The following is a 15,589-nucleotide window of genomic DNA, read 5'->3' as shown; positions in this document are numbered from 1 at the left end:
TAATCATTCCTCCTACTACTGAAATATCCAACACACCTTCAACCACGGGGACAGTGTCAGTAGACTCCAAGAATAAAGAAAGAAAACAAATACCACTTAAAAATCTGTTCTTGTCTTGATAAACAAATGGTCTGCTTACAAACAATAGTACCAAAAGCTTTTAATGCTTCATTTTCATATCACCCACAATAATACCTATCAAGTTTCCAAAAGGACTTGCATAGTACAGTTGACAGGGGACAAAATACACATATATGAACTGAAACCTGGCACACAAATATGTATCAAATACACATAAACTAAGTGCCGCGCAAAACTAAGTATTAGCAAGCATTATGAAATATATGTGCACATACTGACCCAAAATTTTACCTTACAATTCACAAACATAAATAGAATAAAATCCAAGAATGTACACTTCTGAAGAAATAAATACACTTATCTAGATCCTTTCACTGTAACTTGGCAACAAAATCTACAGAGCTCTTCAGAAAAAATGCCTTTTGCTAACACTGGTGAGTATTCCTGGGTTTTAGAATATCTCTGACAAAGGAACACTTGCTCTGTGAAGTACTTAATGAAAAATACCTCCGTGAAGCAGTTGCTTGACCCTCCCTTCATCTTTGTACAGTTGCAGGCAGGCTAGGAAAAATAACAATTATTGCTTCTGCCAAAAATCACAGCCAAAGCAGCACAATCGCATGACAGTTGGCTTGCAGACCATATTTTTGCCTGTTGTGATACATTAGAAGATTGAATATGATATTTGCTAGCAAAACAAAAAACAAAAGTAGACGACAGGTTGCAGAAAAGGAAAGCTAGGATTTTAGGAGTAATATCCCCAAACTGGGGACTAATTGCCACTAGACACCTACCCACTGCTCCAGCAAGACTCTAATACACAAAAGACCTTAAACAAGATTAAAAATACTCTAAGTGATAAATGACTTACATTGGGATATTGTTACCATGAAGCTCTTCCTACAAGAATGTTAGGGCAAATATGTAGCTTTAACTTATTTAAAATTGCAACTGCTGCTACCTTTTCAGTTCTCCTCACATCCCTTTTACTTCTACTGAGCTATAGCATGGAGTCCTAATACATGTTTCTGTAAATATATTAACAACAAAATGAGGGGTAAGGAGAATCTCCATCCTTTATTGGATACGGGGAGAAACATAGTGACAAAGGCTGAGGAAAAGGCTGAGGTACTTAATGCTTTCTTTGCCTCAGTCTTTTAATAGTAAGACCAGTTCTCAGGATACCCTGCCCCCTGAGCTGGAAGACATGGATGGGGAGCAGAACGAAGCCCATACTCCAAGGGGAAATGGTTAGTGACCTGCTACACCACTTAGATACACACAAGTCTATGGGGCTAGGTGGAACCCACCCAAGGGTACTGAGGGAGCTGGTGGATGTGCTCACCAAGCCACTTTCCATCATTTATCAGCAGTCCTGGCTAACTGGGGAGATCCCAGTTAGCAAATGCGACACCCATCTACAGGAAGGGTCAGAAGGAGGATCCAGGGAACCACAGGCCTGTCACTCTGACCTCAGTACCAGGGAAGGTTATAGAGCAGATTGTCTTGAGTGCCATCACACAGCACATACAGGAAAACCAGGTGATCAGGCCCAGTCAGCATGGGTTTGTGAAAGGCAGGTCCTGCTTGACTAACGTGATCTCCTTCTATGACATGGTGACCTGCTTAGTGGATGAGGGAAAGGCTGTGGACGCTGTTTAACTGAACTTTAGTAAAGCCTCTGACACCGTTTCCCACAGCATTCTCCTGGAGAAACTGACTGCTCATGGCTTGGATGGGTCATACTCTTCTCCGGATAAAAAACTGGCTGGATTGCCAGGCCCAAAGAGTTGCGGTGAATGGAGTTAAATCCAGCTGGCAGCTGGTCACAAATGGTGTTCCCCAGGGCTCAGTATTGTGTCCAGTTCTGTTTAATATCTTTATCAACGATCTGGACAAGGGGATCGAGTGCACCCTCAGTAAATTTGCAGACGACACCAAGTTGGGTAGAAGTGTTGATCTGTTTGAGTGTAGAAAGGCTTTACAGAGGGATCTGGACAGGCTGGAGCGATGGGCCAAGGACAATTGTATGAGGTTCAACAAGGGTAAGTTCTGGGTCCTGCACTTGGGTCACAACAAACCCATGCAACACTACAGGCTTGGGGAAGAGTGGCTGGAAAGCTGCCCAGCAGAAAAGGACCTGGGGGTGTTCATCAACAGGCAGCTGAATATGAGCCAGCAGTGTGCCTAGGTGGCCAAGAATGCCAACAGCATCCTGGCCTGTACCAGAAATAGTGTGGCCAGCAGGACTAGGGACTGTACACAGCACTAGTGAGGCTGCACCTCGAATACTGTGTTCAGTTTTGGGCCCCTCACTACAAGAAAGACACTTGAGGTGCTGGAGCATGTCTAAATAAGGGCAACAAAGCTGGTGAAGGGTCTCAAGAACAAGTCTTATGAGGAATGGCTGAGGGAACTGGCGTTGTTTAGCCGGAAGAAAAGGAGGCTGAGGAGAGATCTCATCGCTCTCTACAACTACCTGAAAGGAGGTTGTAGCAAGGTGGGTGTCTCTTCCCCCCTGTAACAAGCAATAGGACAAGATGAAACAGCCTCAAGTTGAACCAGGGGAGGTTTTTATTGGGTATTGGGAAGAACTTCTTCACTGAAAGGGCTGTCAAGCATTGGAACAGTCTGCCCAGGAAAGTGGTTGAGTCACCATCCCTGAAGGTATGTAAAAAATATGTAGATGTGGTGCTCAGGGACATGGTTTAGTGGTGGACTTGGCTGTTGTAGGTTTACTGTTCGACTTGATGATCTTAAAGGTCTTTTCCAACTTAAATGATTCTATGTTTTGAGTAACCTGAGGACTGCATCTTGCAACACAGCTCTGCTGCAAGAACTGATTATTTAGCACTCTGTGTGTTTGTTCCCTGTGACACCTCCTGTCAGAAGACAGACAGGTAAACCTCATACAGATCCTTTTTCCTTGTGGTCTGTTTTCCTAAGAATTACAGGATCACAAAATCATTCAGGTTATAGAAGGGACCTCTTGATATAACACCTTTTTTTACTGTGAGGGTGACTGAGCACTTGCACAGGTTGCCCAGCAAGGTTGTGGAATCTCCATCCTTGGAGATACTCAAAACTGTCTGGACATGGCCTTGGGCAACTGGCTCCAGGTGGCCCTGCTTGAGTAGGGGAGTGGACCAGATGAACTCTGGAGGTCCCTTCCAACCTCAACCATTCTGTGATTCTGTGACTGATTCTATGAAGATCCCTGGTCAAGTAGGGTCAGATACAGTAGGTTGCCCAGTACCACATGCAGTTGGATTTTTAGTATCTCCAAGGAAATATTAAACCTCTCTGGACAACTTGTGCCAGTGCTGGACCTCTCCCACGTGAAGAAATGCTTTTTTGGAACACAGTGGAATTTCATGATTTTTAATTTGTGCCCATTACCCCTTGTCTTGTCAGTGGGCACTACTGAGAAGAGTTGGCTCCCTCTTCTTCATCCCCTCCCTACACTGATAAGATCCCCCCTGAGCCTTCTCTTCTCCAGGCTGAACAGTCCCAGCTCTCTCAGTCTTTTCATATAAGAGAAATGCTCCGGACCCTTAATCACTGTGGCCCTGCACTGGACTCTTTCAAGTATGCCTGCCTCTTCTGTACTGGGAAGTCCAGAACTGGACACTCCCAGTGCAGCCTCACTAGTGCTGAGCAGAGAGCACCTCCTTCAACCTTCTGGCAACACTCTTCCTAACACAGCTCAGGAGGCTGCCTACCTTCCCTACCATGGTGGTGCGTTACTAGCCCATGGTCAGACTGTTACCAGTACACAAAGCTACTACTCTGCGGAGCTGTCTTCCAGCTGGTCAGCCCCCCTGGGGTTATTCCTCCTCTGATGCAGGATTCTGCATTACCTCTTGTTGTGCTTCATGAGATTCCTCTTAGTCCAATTCTCTGGCCTGTCCAGATTCCTCTGAATGGAAACACAACCATGTGACGCATGAGGAACTCCTCTCAGTTTTGTATTATCTGCGAACCTGCTGGGGGCACACTCTGTCACTGCATCCAGCTCATTAATGAAGATGCTAAACAGTACTGGCCCCAATATCAGCTCCTGTGATACACCACTGATGACTTGCCTGCAGCTGGACTTTGTGTCACTGATCACAAACCTTCAGGCCATCATTTGGCCAGCTCTCAATTGACTTTACTGTCCACTTATCTAACCTGTACTTTGTCAGACACAGGAGACAGTGTCAAAAGCCTTACTCAAGTTGAGGTAAACATCCACTGCTTTCCCTGCCCTGAAGATATCTATAGATTACCTACTATTACTGAAAACTAATGGGAGCACTATTACTTTTCATCAAGGGCTACAGATTTTTTTAAGGAACTCAAAAGTGAGAATCACTGAAGAGAATCACTCCTCAGCTTGATAGGCAGATCTCAAAAGAACACTAGCGAGCACAATCCATTTCTTCCCCAAACAATAAAAGCTTGGTATTTTTTTATTGTCAATGGACAATATTATCCTCAGACAACATCAAATATTTAAAATTATTGATATCATCTTCATTTAGTAAGCCTAAGCTCTAACGCTTAAGGAACTCAAATTTTTAGTAAAGTGGGCAACAGCTCAACTGTCATTCTAGTAGCCATGTGTATGCCCTCCAAACCATTACCAGCTTATGCGCTATCTTCTTGGAATTATTAATCAAGCATTCTGATGTGAATGTTCATTCATAAAAATATAAAAGGAAAGTCGGGACTTAAGCAGTATATCTATAAATGGAAAAATCATAAAAATCCTGTCACCTAAATCCGTAAATCAGGGTAAGGAACATCAACTGCAATCCAATTAACACAGGCTTAGAGGAAAACAGAGGCAGACTATTAGGATAGGTTACATTGGGCTTCTAAAGCATCCAAAAATAAAAGGTTAAGAAAACTCAAAACAAAAGGAGACTGATGGATTTGAGAGAACACTGCCTGGGGATGAATACAGAGCTACATATATTTAAGATATCAAACATCTGGAAGATGGGCAACAGCCACATTCCTACAGTTTGGAACTCCTTCCCACATGCTCTTAATTCAGAAGAGAAAGGCCATCTTTCTACCTGATTGTTCAGCTGGGACTTTAATGTGCTACTGTTTGAGAGCTGAAATTGCACATCTTTTTAATCATGACTTTAGTATCATAACTCAGAACTATTTTTCAAGCCTATGACATCAATCTGTATTATCTTTATTACCACATTAACTTTTTAAATAACTAGCTTTTTTTTAAAAAAAAGTTTTAGAGGCTTAAGAAAGAAAGGGGTCACATTCCAGCTGCTGGAATATCCTTTCTAAGGCCTCTCCAATACAGTCTGAAACCTAAATACTGCAGGTTCTAAAAATGAAATTAAAACCCAACTACACAAGTAAAATGGTTCTGAGTTTCATTTAAACAGGACAAAAGAGCAAAAGTACAAAACAGTGTCTGAATCCCTTTTATAACTGAAAATGCTTCTGAAACAGCATAAATCATCTCATATAAACAAAGAGAACCCACAAGAAAGCACCCCTACAAAGTGTTCTCCACACAAGGAGAATGGTCTCACAGTACAACCACTGACAGTTGTAGTTTTTTTTCTGCAATTATCCAGTTTTTCTTCATCTGTTGCAACATTATCTATTAAATTAGATCTGTAAGAACACATGAAAGAAAAATATTCTACCTCACGTTTTTCAGTGTAGAGGAAAATATCTCTGTATCTCTTATGCTTAAAAAATTTTTAGGGCTCTGTATTTTAAGAAGTCATTCAACCATAGCAAAGATGACAATATCTGCACCTTTGGCCACCTTCCTATCTAAATGCACCCACCAAAACCAAAGTACATACAAAGCCATCTCACATAGAATCATACCAGCAGAACTTTAATTTAAGGAAGACACTCCATGAAGTTTAGGAAGAACTGTACTTATTAAGAAAAAGCACATTACCAGTGGTTCATGACAGCATAACATCCTTAGAGTCATCACTATCGCAAGTAAACCAAATAAATTCTATGTTGTCTTCACTGAATAGCAGAAAATGCAACCACATAGTGCAAACAACTGAAAACTCACCAGTTTACAGCTGTCAATGGTCTACCCTGTATAACAGTACATTCTAGAAATAAAATGGGATAGAGAATTGATTGGTTTGAAGATAAATGGAACAGACATGACCACTCTGAAAACGTACAAGCATAATAAAGACATATGAGCACATCTGTTAGAATAATGCATTGGCTAGTGGGAGAGAAAGGAAAGGCAAAAGCAGGTAAGAGGTGAGTCATAAATAACAGCACACAAAACTCACAGTGAAACAACCAAAATAAGAAAGAAGAGACTGAAATAATAAAAATAAGAGAATAAGGTATTTATTTATGAACAAGCTCATGTCAATGTAATATAAATGACTGGCTGCAGATCTGTATAAATACAGATGTTGGCTTAAAGGCTCAGCAATAGAAAAGATGAGTGATGTTATCAACTGCAACAAGGAGAATGCTGGAGAAGTAAAATGAAGAGTTCAGGGTTTGACCCCATTAAGGTTAAAACTCTTAGCTAGACATTTTTCCAGACTGACAAGAGATCATGACCAAAGTAATCTAAGTACTATGGCACAGTAGCACAAGTTAGAGAAGAGGCTTCCTATTATTTTCATTTGCAAACTTATAAAATTTTTCAGTAGTTGTTTGGATCATTCTAATGAATTTAAAATACAAACAACGGGCTTGTATTTTTTGACCTTATCTTACTTTCTCTTTGTATTGGCTTTGGCTAGGATAGAACTAATTTTCTTCACAGTAGCTTGTACAGTGCTTGTATGTTTTGGATTTCTGGTGGAAACAGTGTCGATAACACACTTATCCTTTAGCTGTTGCTAAGCAGTGCTTACACAGAGTCAAGGCCTTTTCTGCTTCTTACCCCACCTCACCAGCAAGTAGGCTGGGGGTGCACAAGAAGTTTGGAGGGGATACAGTCGGGACAGCTGACCCCAACTGACCAAAGGGATATTCCATAGCATATGATATCATGCTCAGTATATAAAGCTGGGGGAAGAAGGAGGAAGGAGGAACACTTACAATTATGGGGCTTGTCTTCCCAAGTAACCATTATGCACGATGGAGCCCTGCTTTCCTGGAGGTGGCTAAACACTGGCCTGCAGATGGGAACTAGTGAATTAATTCCTTATTTTGCTTTGCTTGTGCACACAACTTTTGCTTTACCTATTAAACTGTCTTTATCTCAATGCACGAGTTTTCTCACTTTTATCCATCCACCCCTCTCCCTGATCCCACTGCTGGGGGAGTGACCGAGCAGCCATGTAATGCTTAGCTACTTATTAGGGTTAAACCGTAACACCCTTTCACAGAATCTATAAAGTATTTTCCAAGAGTTCAAAAACCTTTACTTTAGACAACTATGCCTGGGAACACAAGTCAAGGAAAGCTAAGCGAAGAAAATTAAAGTAAGGAATGGCACTAATCTAACCACAGGGCTCCAGTTTTATGTGGGGACAAGGAAGCTGAACTTTTGTCTCTCTTCTAAGGTGTAGAACTGGTATAGATTTAGATTTATTAAATTAATAAGAAAACAAAAATCCTCACAGTATTCTCAGGCCAAAGTAGTCATAGATATACTAGATGCAAAGAAAAAAAAGTATCATTCAGTTATAACAATAAAAACTAAAGCCCATCAACACATTCATCAGTTTGAAGGGAGGCAGTGAGCTGTAACATGCTATTTACTATGAAATACTTGCTACTAAGAAAAATGTGTATTAATCACATTAATATGCTTCATACCCTATGAAACATTAAATCTAAATGTACAGAAACCATATACCTTAATTTACCCACTTAGGGCACAAGGAGCCCGTTCTCCTGTGCCAATTTCCAGTATTCATCCTTTGGAGGGGCACAATGGTAGGAACTGGCTGTGAGTGTACTTACTGTGTAAAAACTTTAGTTAATTATAACACTAGTATTCCAACCAGCACCTCAGTGCGAAGCAGAGTTTATGGCAAGCAAGGTAAGAAAGAAAAAGCCAAAAATGCAACCAGGTATTTAAGAGATGCTGCAAGGCATCACGTTTCCAAAGTAAACCAAGGATGTGGAAAACAGTTTGCCATGAAGTACTTCAGTACCAAAGACTGTATTACTGATATGTCATTGTGCTTTCTATAAAGACATAAATAGGCTTTAAATTATGGGTTTGGTGAAACATATGTAGTCATATGTCAGAAGAAGAATTTACTAAAGAAACATCTTCAAAATATTTTGGCCAGGAGGAAGATCATAATACAGGAGGAAAAACAAAACCAAACCCCACAACTGATGGTTAACATAGCAGAAACACAAATTCAACATCAAGTTTTTAAGTATGGAGGAAGCACATTTACTACATTTAGCACAGCTAGCAGTGAGGAATAGTAACCTTTTAAATTGCTCCAGCCTAACTTTAACTGCTTGTATTTGCCACCTAACAGACCATCAGCATGCCAGAGCAGATAGCATAATTGAAACTGAAACTTTAACTGGCATTTCCTCTCAGTATAAAAACAAAAAAAAAGAACACCCAAAAACCCCACCACAAGCCAACAACATAAAAGGAAAAAAAAAATAGAACATACACACAGATGGTTTCAAACCAGTAGGTGTAAGAATCCCAGGGACGCATAGATTAGAAAGTCTGAAGATTATCGAGAACAGGAAATCAGGCTTTATATGAAAATGGCCAACAGAACTCATATGCCTTTAAAAAAATGGAAGCGAAGTCCAATTTTAGTTAAGCAAAAATAAGTCTCCTATTATTTCTCAAATTACAAGCTGTACCCATTTTAAAATAAATTAGAAAAAAAATAGTCATTCACTGGCTAAAATATTATGCAGAATAAGCCACAATCATTGCTAATCTGATTCCTCTCCTGTCCCACTTAGGTGTTTTATTTACTTATGTTCGCATATTAAAATTTCAAATTCTTCTGAACTTCAGCAGAATATTCAGACAATGTTTGCTGTTTAAAGTGAAAGACACTTTGCTATCCACAGGGAAAAAACTCACAGAGTTCATACAATGACTTCATATGGATTAGATTACTAAAAGTGTAACACTAACACTTGAGCTAGACATGTTGCCACTGTTAAGAACTGCCATTGTATAGATACCAACAGCTACAATCATATTTCCACAAATACTCTCATCAGTAATCCCCAATCTGACATTCAGAAAGGATAAAATATTTTAGAAGTGTAAAACACATTAAATACAGCATTTTGGAACACAGCTGTACAGCCAAGATCCTCAAAGGCAGCAACAATATCAAGAGATCATCAAACATCCAGAATTAATCGAGCAATGAAGAAAGATGATGTAAGGCCTTACCTATGCTTGAAAAGCATCTACAAGAATGCTGAAACCCAAGATCAGGTAATGGGAATTGAAAAAGAGGCAATAATTTGCTGTTATTTACCTTACTAAACAGACACTTTCTGAGACCATTACCATATGAACACCAAAAAGGCTTAACACCAATAATGACCAAAATATTACAGCTAAATAGTTTGGTACCCAATATAAATAATTCAGTAACAAATTGATTATGTAGAAAAGTGTCATTTTTCTCCATAGGTGAACATTCAGAATGTCACTATTTAACAGTACAAACACCACAGCTGCTGCTATTTGACACACTCTTACACAAGCACACTCTCATAGCTAAAAAAAATAGCTTAACAGTTTTTTGTGACTTGTGTTCAATTCCAGTTTGGCCTATAACTGAACTTTTAACTAAAGAGCAAAAGGTTCCACATAGTATTATTTTGTCATCCAAAACAAACAGCGGGGATGGGGGGGGGGGGGAAGGAAGAAATCACACAATGTGATCACATGCACTAACTCCTTTCTAAACTGCACACTTTCCCTCTAAACAAAGAAGCAGGACGCATGACTACAAAAGACAAAGGTGTCTTTTAGCATCACTAGACATCTAAGGCTGCTTCAGCCTCAATTTTTGTGAAAAGGAAATGTATTTTTATCAGCCCACAAAACCTGAATATTCTCATGTATACTATTTTTTGGCTACCTCTTCTTCAGCCAAAATGGCTGGAAAAACAGTCATCTGATTTCTGGTTAATAGCAGAAATCTTACGTTCCAGTCATCACTGAAATTTTTCTTGATCTTAGTCAAGTCACTTCACATTATTAGATTTGTTTGGGTTTTTTGTCCCCACAATACAAATAGAAGCTTTTCTCCTCTGAAGGATCTAAGTTGACACAACTTTAGCAATGAAGTAATGGACAAAAAAACCTAACTTCCAAAAAGCATTTGTATTTTTAATGGTTAATGTTTTTAAACTAACTGACAGAATGTTTTTACTGAACTTTATGAACCAAACAAATTAAGCACCTGACAAGCTGTGTATGATGAGTAATTTCCTTGAGTAAGGAATATAAGAAATTTTCAATATTGAATATTATTCAATAAATACTGCTGCATCTCAGATACCTAATGTTACTACTGAAATCTAGATGCAGTCCTCAAGTAATTTAAAGTGCAAATGGAACCAAAGAACCACCTATTCAGAAATGATTCTTGGATGTGCATGATGCTACTTTTACAGTTGCTGAGTTGATGTCCTACAAACAAACAAAAAAAAAAAAAGATATGCTCTTTTTAGTAAAGATCACTCAATAAGCTGTAAAACAGATGAAACACTTTGACATGAGTATGAAATTACTGCAATTTTAGAGTATATTGTCAGTGTAATATTAAAATTTCAAGTTAGTCAAAATTATGTAGTGAAAACTTTCATTACAAAACAAGCCACACTAAAGCCATTACAAATCTGTACGTCTACCCGCCTTTGGCACAAAGTCTCAAAGAACACACTGAGCCTAACCGATACTTCTGGTAGTACATACATAGGTAAAAGAAGAGCAAAGGGACTGACAGTTCAGGGAAAACCCTGAGATGCACAAGAGATAATAGCAGCAATTCAACTGGATAGGGAGGCTTGTTAGAATGAAGTTACACAATGGAAAAAACGTATATTTGAAGACAGCAAAAATGTGAAAATCAGAAATACCTTACTTTTCAAATACAATGCTTCAGGACTAAAAGCAGTTAACAACTTACATCAGCAACAGAGAGCAGACTTCCAGTTTCATCCACTCAGAACCCAGCATATGAGACAACACTCCAACAACATGAAGTTTTTACTTGCCCTCTGAAGAGGCTCATACTTCCCACTAGTGTTTTACAGACCTTCATGGCTACACTAGCCATTATGTCATTACCAGTCATTTTCATGTATTTCAGTAGCCACAAAGCAGAAACTACAAACTAGGCACAGAGTAGATTTATCTTTCAAACCAATCTTGGCTTGACAAGTAAATTTCCCCCTGCTAGTAGCACTGTAACAGATTCTTAGCGTTGTTATCTGAGCAAACACAGCTATATGTTACATTGCAGGATTAGATATTTTTTCTGTTTCCTTTCATAAAATTATTAGGCTGGCACTAGTGACAAAACCAGCAGTTTCTTTGCTTCCGTCCCTCTGCACATATATCGTGCAACCCTCCGCCTCACGCTGCACAAGCACCATCGCAAGGTGAGCCAGATCAGGGAATTAGTCTGGATTACAACAAACCATTTTTGCCAAGTTAAAATTAACCCAGAGCGAGTCTCTAATCTGTTACTGCAAGAGACTATATAAATAATGTCATCAACGTGGCAGGGGGAACAAGCGCACTGACCGAACCGCCTCCTTTGGAGACTGAAGTGTTCATGACACAGCAGCCAGTATCACATGAAGAAATGCAAAACACTGCTAGTTCTGTTTCAAAGCCAATTACCACAGACTACTCAACACATGATATTCCTCACTTTCAGATGACAGTCAGCACAAACACCTTCCAAATGTGATATTAACCTTACCTGTGACTTTCAGATAATCTCCACAATGTTTAATTTCCTTGCCTATGCACAAGCATTTTCATACTGCTTTCTAGTTCTTCATAAATACTGGAATAAAAGCACTCACTGAGCCAGGCACTGGTCACACCATATGAAGTGCAGAGTACAATTTTTCAGACTTGAAGCAAAAATTCTGTGCTGACATACCGCAAGTAGGTTGCACTATCATTCTTCAAATTAGTCTTCTTGGAGCACAGGAATAATTTTATTAATGCTCATAACCCCATTTGTTTACTTTTTTAAGCTACCTTCAAGATCTTTTTCTAGTCAGAAACACTCTTATTGACAGATTAAGAGGCTTTAGCTTTTCCACATAGATTAAAATCTGGTTCAGGCTCTTGTTATAAACTATATTATTTTAACCTCCAATTAATTTATCTGGCACTGTCATCTACTGTAGCAACTAGATGCAGTCACAAATCACTTTAAAGCATCTCTTTAGAAAATGGTTGGGATATTACCGTATTTGTAAAAAAGCATTTTTGACCATTTCTGTTTAAGACTACCAGGTGGCTGAAGTTCTCAAACCTTAAATTGCAATATTTTGACACTAACATGGAGAAAGGGTAGAGAAACCTTGACAGCCATCAGTCTGATACATGAGATGTTGGGGTGAGTACCAAGAGGTAGAGGGCAACTAGCTGATTATTCTTCCTCTCAAAAGTCCTACAATACACACAGGCTGTATTCACCAGTATTAACTAGCTGACATTTACTTGCAAGTAGTTTAATATAACCTGTTTCCTCTGTACAAGGAGTCTGGCTTCTTTGATTTGCTCTAAGATGACACAATGCAGCCAAGATATATGACTAAGTCTAGCCTTCAAGAACAAAGACATACAATAACTGCAAATGTCACTGTTTCTTTTAACTGGCATTCTCATAAGAATCTGCTAATTAGAAATAAAACCCAAAAGAATGCAATCTATGGTATCTTGGAGTTAAAAGCAATTATTTTAAGAATGTCAATTAAAAGAAACATTAACATTTACACCCACCTAAAGCTAGTATTTTCTGCAATGTAAGTACAAGAGATACCAGTTGAATTATCCTGAAACCAAAAAACATGGAGGACATAACAACTTCAAAACTACAGCTTTAAAAAATACAGACACCTTAAGGCAAAATTCAGACAAATATCTGAACACCATGGAGCAATCGCACAGCTGATTTCCTTACATTTAGTAGTTTCCTTACACTTAGTGATTGCAGTTGCAGGATTAAATGATGCAAAACTCAAAAGTATGAAGAGAAGACTTAAAGGAAAAAGCACGAGTACTGAACTACGGAATATATGGGGTAAAAAAGCACTCACAGGTCTACACAGGGAAAACAAGAACTATAGTTTCTCTGTCATACACTCTGAAAAGAACTCAGTAATTGCAAATATGTCAAATGCCAATGTTAACAGTGCACGTTTCCAGCATTTGCCATAACAAATTGAGAAAGTTACGTTATTCTTTTAGTTTCTTATGTTAATTCCACTCCTAGACACAGACTTTGGCGGGGGGGGGGGGGGGGGGGGGGGGGCGGTGGGGGCTGGAAATAAGCCCTGCTGTTCCAGTCAGGCTGAAAGAAAAAAACCAAAACCGAAGAAGCCAACCACCTAGTGCTTTACAACCGTTTACAAACTTGAAACAACAGCGACTCAAAGCTCTCCTTACGATCTGGCCACCCACATCACAGCGTAAGGCCAGCAGAGGCTGAGAACACAGGAAGGTGCCGGCTTCGTGTCATCCACATCCTCAGCGACCTCCGGAGGGAAACAATGGGGAGCGCCCCGGCACCACGGGGGCGCTCGCCCCTCGCCCCCCTCACACAGAGCAGCCGCCAGCCCGGGGCTCCGGCCGGGCACCCCGCCTTCGCCTCCGCCGGCGGGAGGGGCCGGGGGTAACGGCCACCCCCCCCCTCCCTCCCCCGCCGCCCTCACCGCCTCAGCCCGCAGCCGCCGCTTCCTCCCCGCCGCCCCCAGGTTGAGGGGAGGGCGGCGAGGCACCCCGGGAGACAGGCGGCAGGAGCAACAGGCACCCTGCTGCGGCCCGGGGAGGGAGCCCGAGGGGCGGCTGGCAGGGCCGGCGGCGGGAAAGGAAGCCCCGAGGGACACCATTCCCCAGGGGGGTGGCAGTCAGGAACCTGGGGGGGGGGGGGGGGGGGGCGGCACACCCCTCCCAACCTCCGGCTTCCCCTGGAAAGCGCTGCCTAGGACGCAGCCTCCCTCCAGATACCGAGGCCGCCTACAAGGCGGCAGAGATTACTGAAAGAGGAGGAAACATGAGGCAGGGCAGCCAAAGGCTGCTCCGACACAGGGCAAAGCACCAAGGTCCGTCGCTCGGGCGAGGCCGCCAGCGGGATCCACGGGTGCGCTGCACAGCGGGCAGCGGCGCGTCTCGGTGCGGACCACGGGGCTCAGCCCGTTCCAGTGGCGCGACAGGCCCCGGCCACAGCGAGGTCTCAACATGGACACCGCGAGGAAACGCTCCGTCCGTGCGGCGGCAGGACGGGCGGCGCGGCACACCGCTACCCTCCGCCACAAGGGCGTGACGGGGCCTCCGCGCTGGGGGAGGGGAGCGGGCACAGGTAGCTCCCCCCCCCCGGGCCACGGGAAAGGGGGGTGGCAGCGCCATCTGCACGGTAACGCCGGCCAAGCGAGCGGCAGGGCCCGGGCGGCAGGGAGGGGGTGGCACCTGGGCAGCCGCTGGGTTACATCACCGCCCCCTCCGTCCCCCGGGGCCCGGCGGCGGCCACCACATGGCAGGGGCAGCGGGGACACCGCGCAGCCTGGCAAGGGGGCGAGAGGGAGGATGAGGAGGGCGGCGGCCGGGGGTGGGGGGGAGGGAGAGGCGTGCCGCGGCCGGGAAGAAGGTGCACGCACGGGGCCGGGGGGAGCCGCCGGGGAAAGGGCCGCTCCCAGGCGGCGATGGAAGGGTGGCGGCGGCCAGCGGGGGCTGCCCCGTCTCGCCCGGGAGGGAGCTCGGCACGCGTTACCTGCCCGGGTGGCTCCCCAGCTCCCGGTCGCTCAGCGCCGCCGTGTAAATCTTCCGGTATCTGTCGGCCAGGGCCTTCCCGGAGAGCAGCAGCTGGTAACGGCTCCGGCAGCCCAGCGGCGGCGGCGCCAGAGCGCCGGGCAGGGCTCCCAGCCCGCCGGCTGAGCCCTCTTCGGGCCCCATGGGCCCCGCCGGGCCAGAGCCGCTGGAAAAGAAGAAGAAGCCGCCCTCGGCCCCGGCGCAGGCGGCGACGGCGGCTCCCGCAGAGGCGGCGGCGGCTGCGGCGCTCATCCCCCTCCCCGCCCGCCCCCTGGTGGCTGCGCTGCCTCCCGGCGCGACGCGGACACAGGCGGCTCCCGCTGCCCTCACGGCCGGGGCCCAGCCATGGAGAGGCCGCAAAAGCCGCCGCCGCCGCCCCGGAGGCTCCTCATCCACCCGCGCCGGGGCCGGGGGTGCGGGAACACCCCTCTCCTCCCCTCAAGCGGCGGCTGGGGGCCCCGGCTGCCCCGCCCGCTCGCCCTCCGCCCCGGGCGCAGCGCCGGCCGCCGCTTCCTCCCGCCGGCA

The 15,589-nt window shown here is 43.7% G+C and overlaps 1 protein-coding gene across 19 annotated transcripts in view; it reads right to left on the bottom strand.

Annotated features, from left to right (window-relative positions):
• The window catches only part of MYCBP2 (MYC binding protein 2), a 204,488-nt gene extending 189,116 nt beyond the window's left edge, over positions 1-15,372 (bottom strand). For 13 of the 19 annotated variants that reach the window (XM_074815477.1, XM_074815481.1, XM_074815485.1 and 10 more), the window contains exon 1: positions 15,027-15,354. In XM_074815477.1, coding sequence (XP_074671578.1) covers positions 15,027-15,316 — 290 coding nt within the window. In that variant the 5' untranslated portion in view covers positions 15,317-15,354. Of the gene's footprint in view, positions 1-15,026 lie in introns of all 19 variants that reach the window. The other 6 variants (XM_074815486.1, XM_074815499.1, XM_074815488.1 and 3 more) reach the window with 3 other exon arrangements.
• Between the last annotated feature and the right edge of the window lie 217 nt (positions 15,373-15,589).

The sequence above is a fragment of the Strix aluco genome, chromosome 2 (assembly GCF_031877795.1).
Source record: "Strix aluco isolate bStrAlu1 chromosome 2, bStrAlu1.hap1, whole genome shotgun sequence".
NCBI lineage: Eukaryota > Metazoa > Chordata > Aves > Strigiformes > Strigidae > Strix > Strix aluco.
Note: the sequence above shows the minus strand (reverse complement) of the source record. Positions and strands in the feature narration are given on the sequence as shown.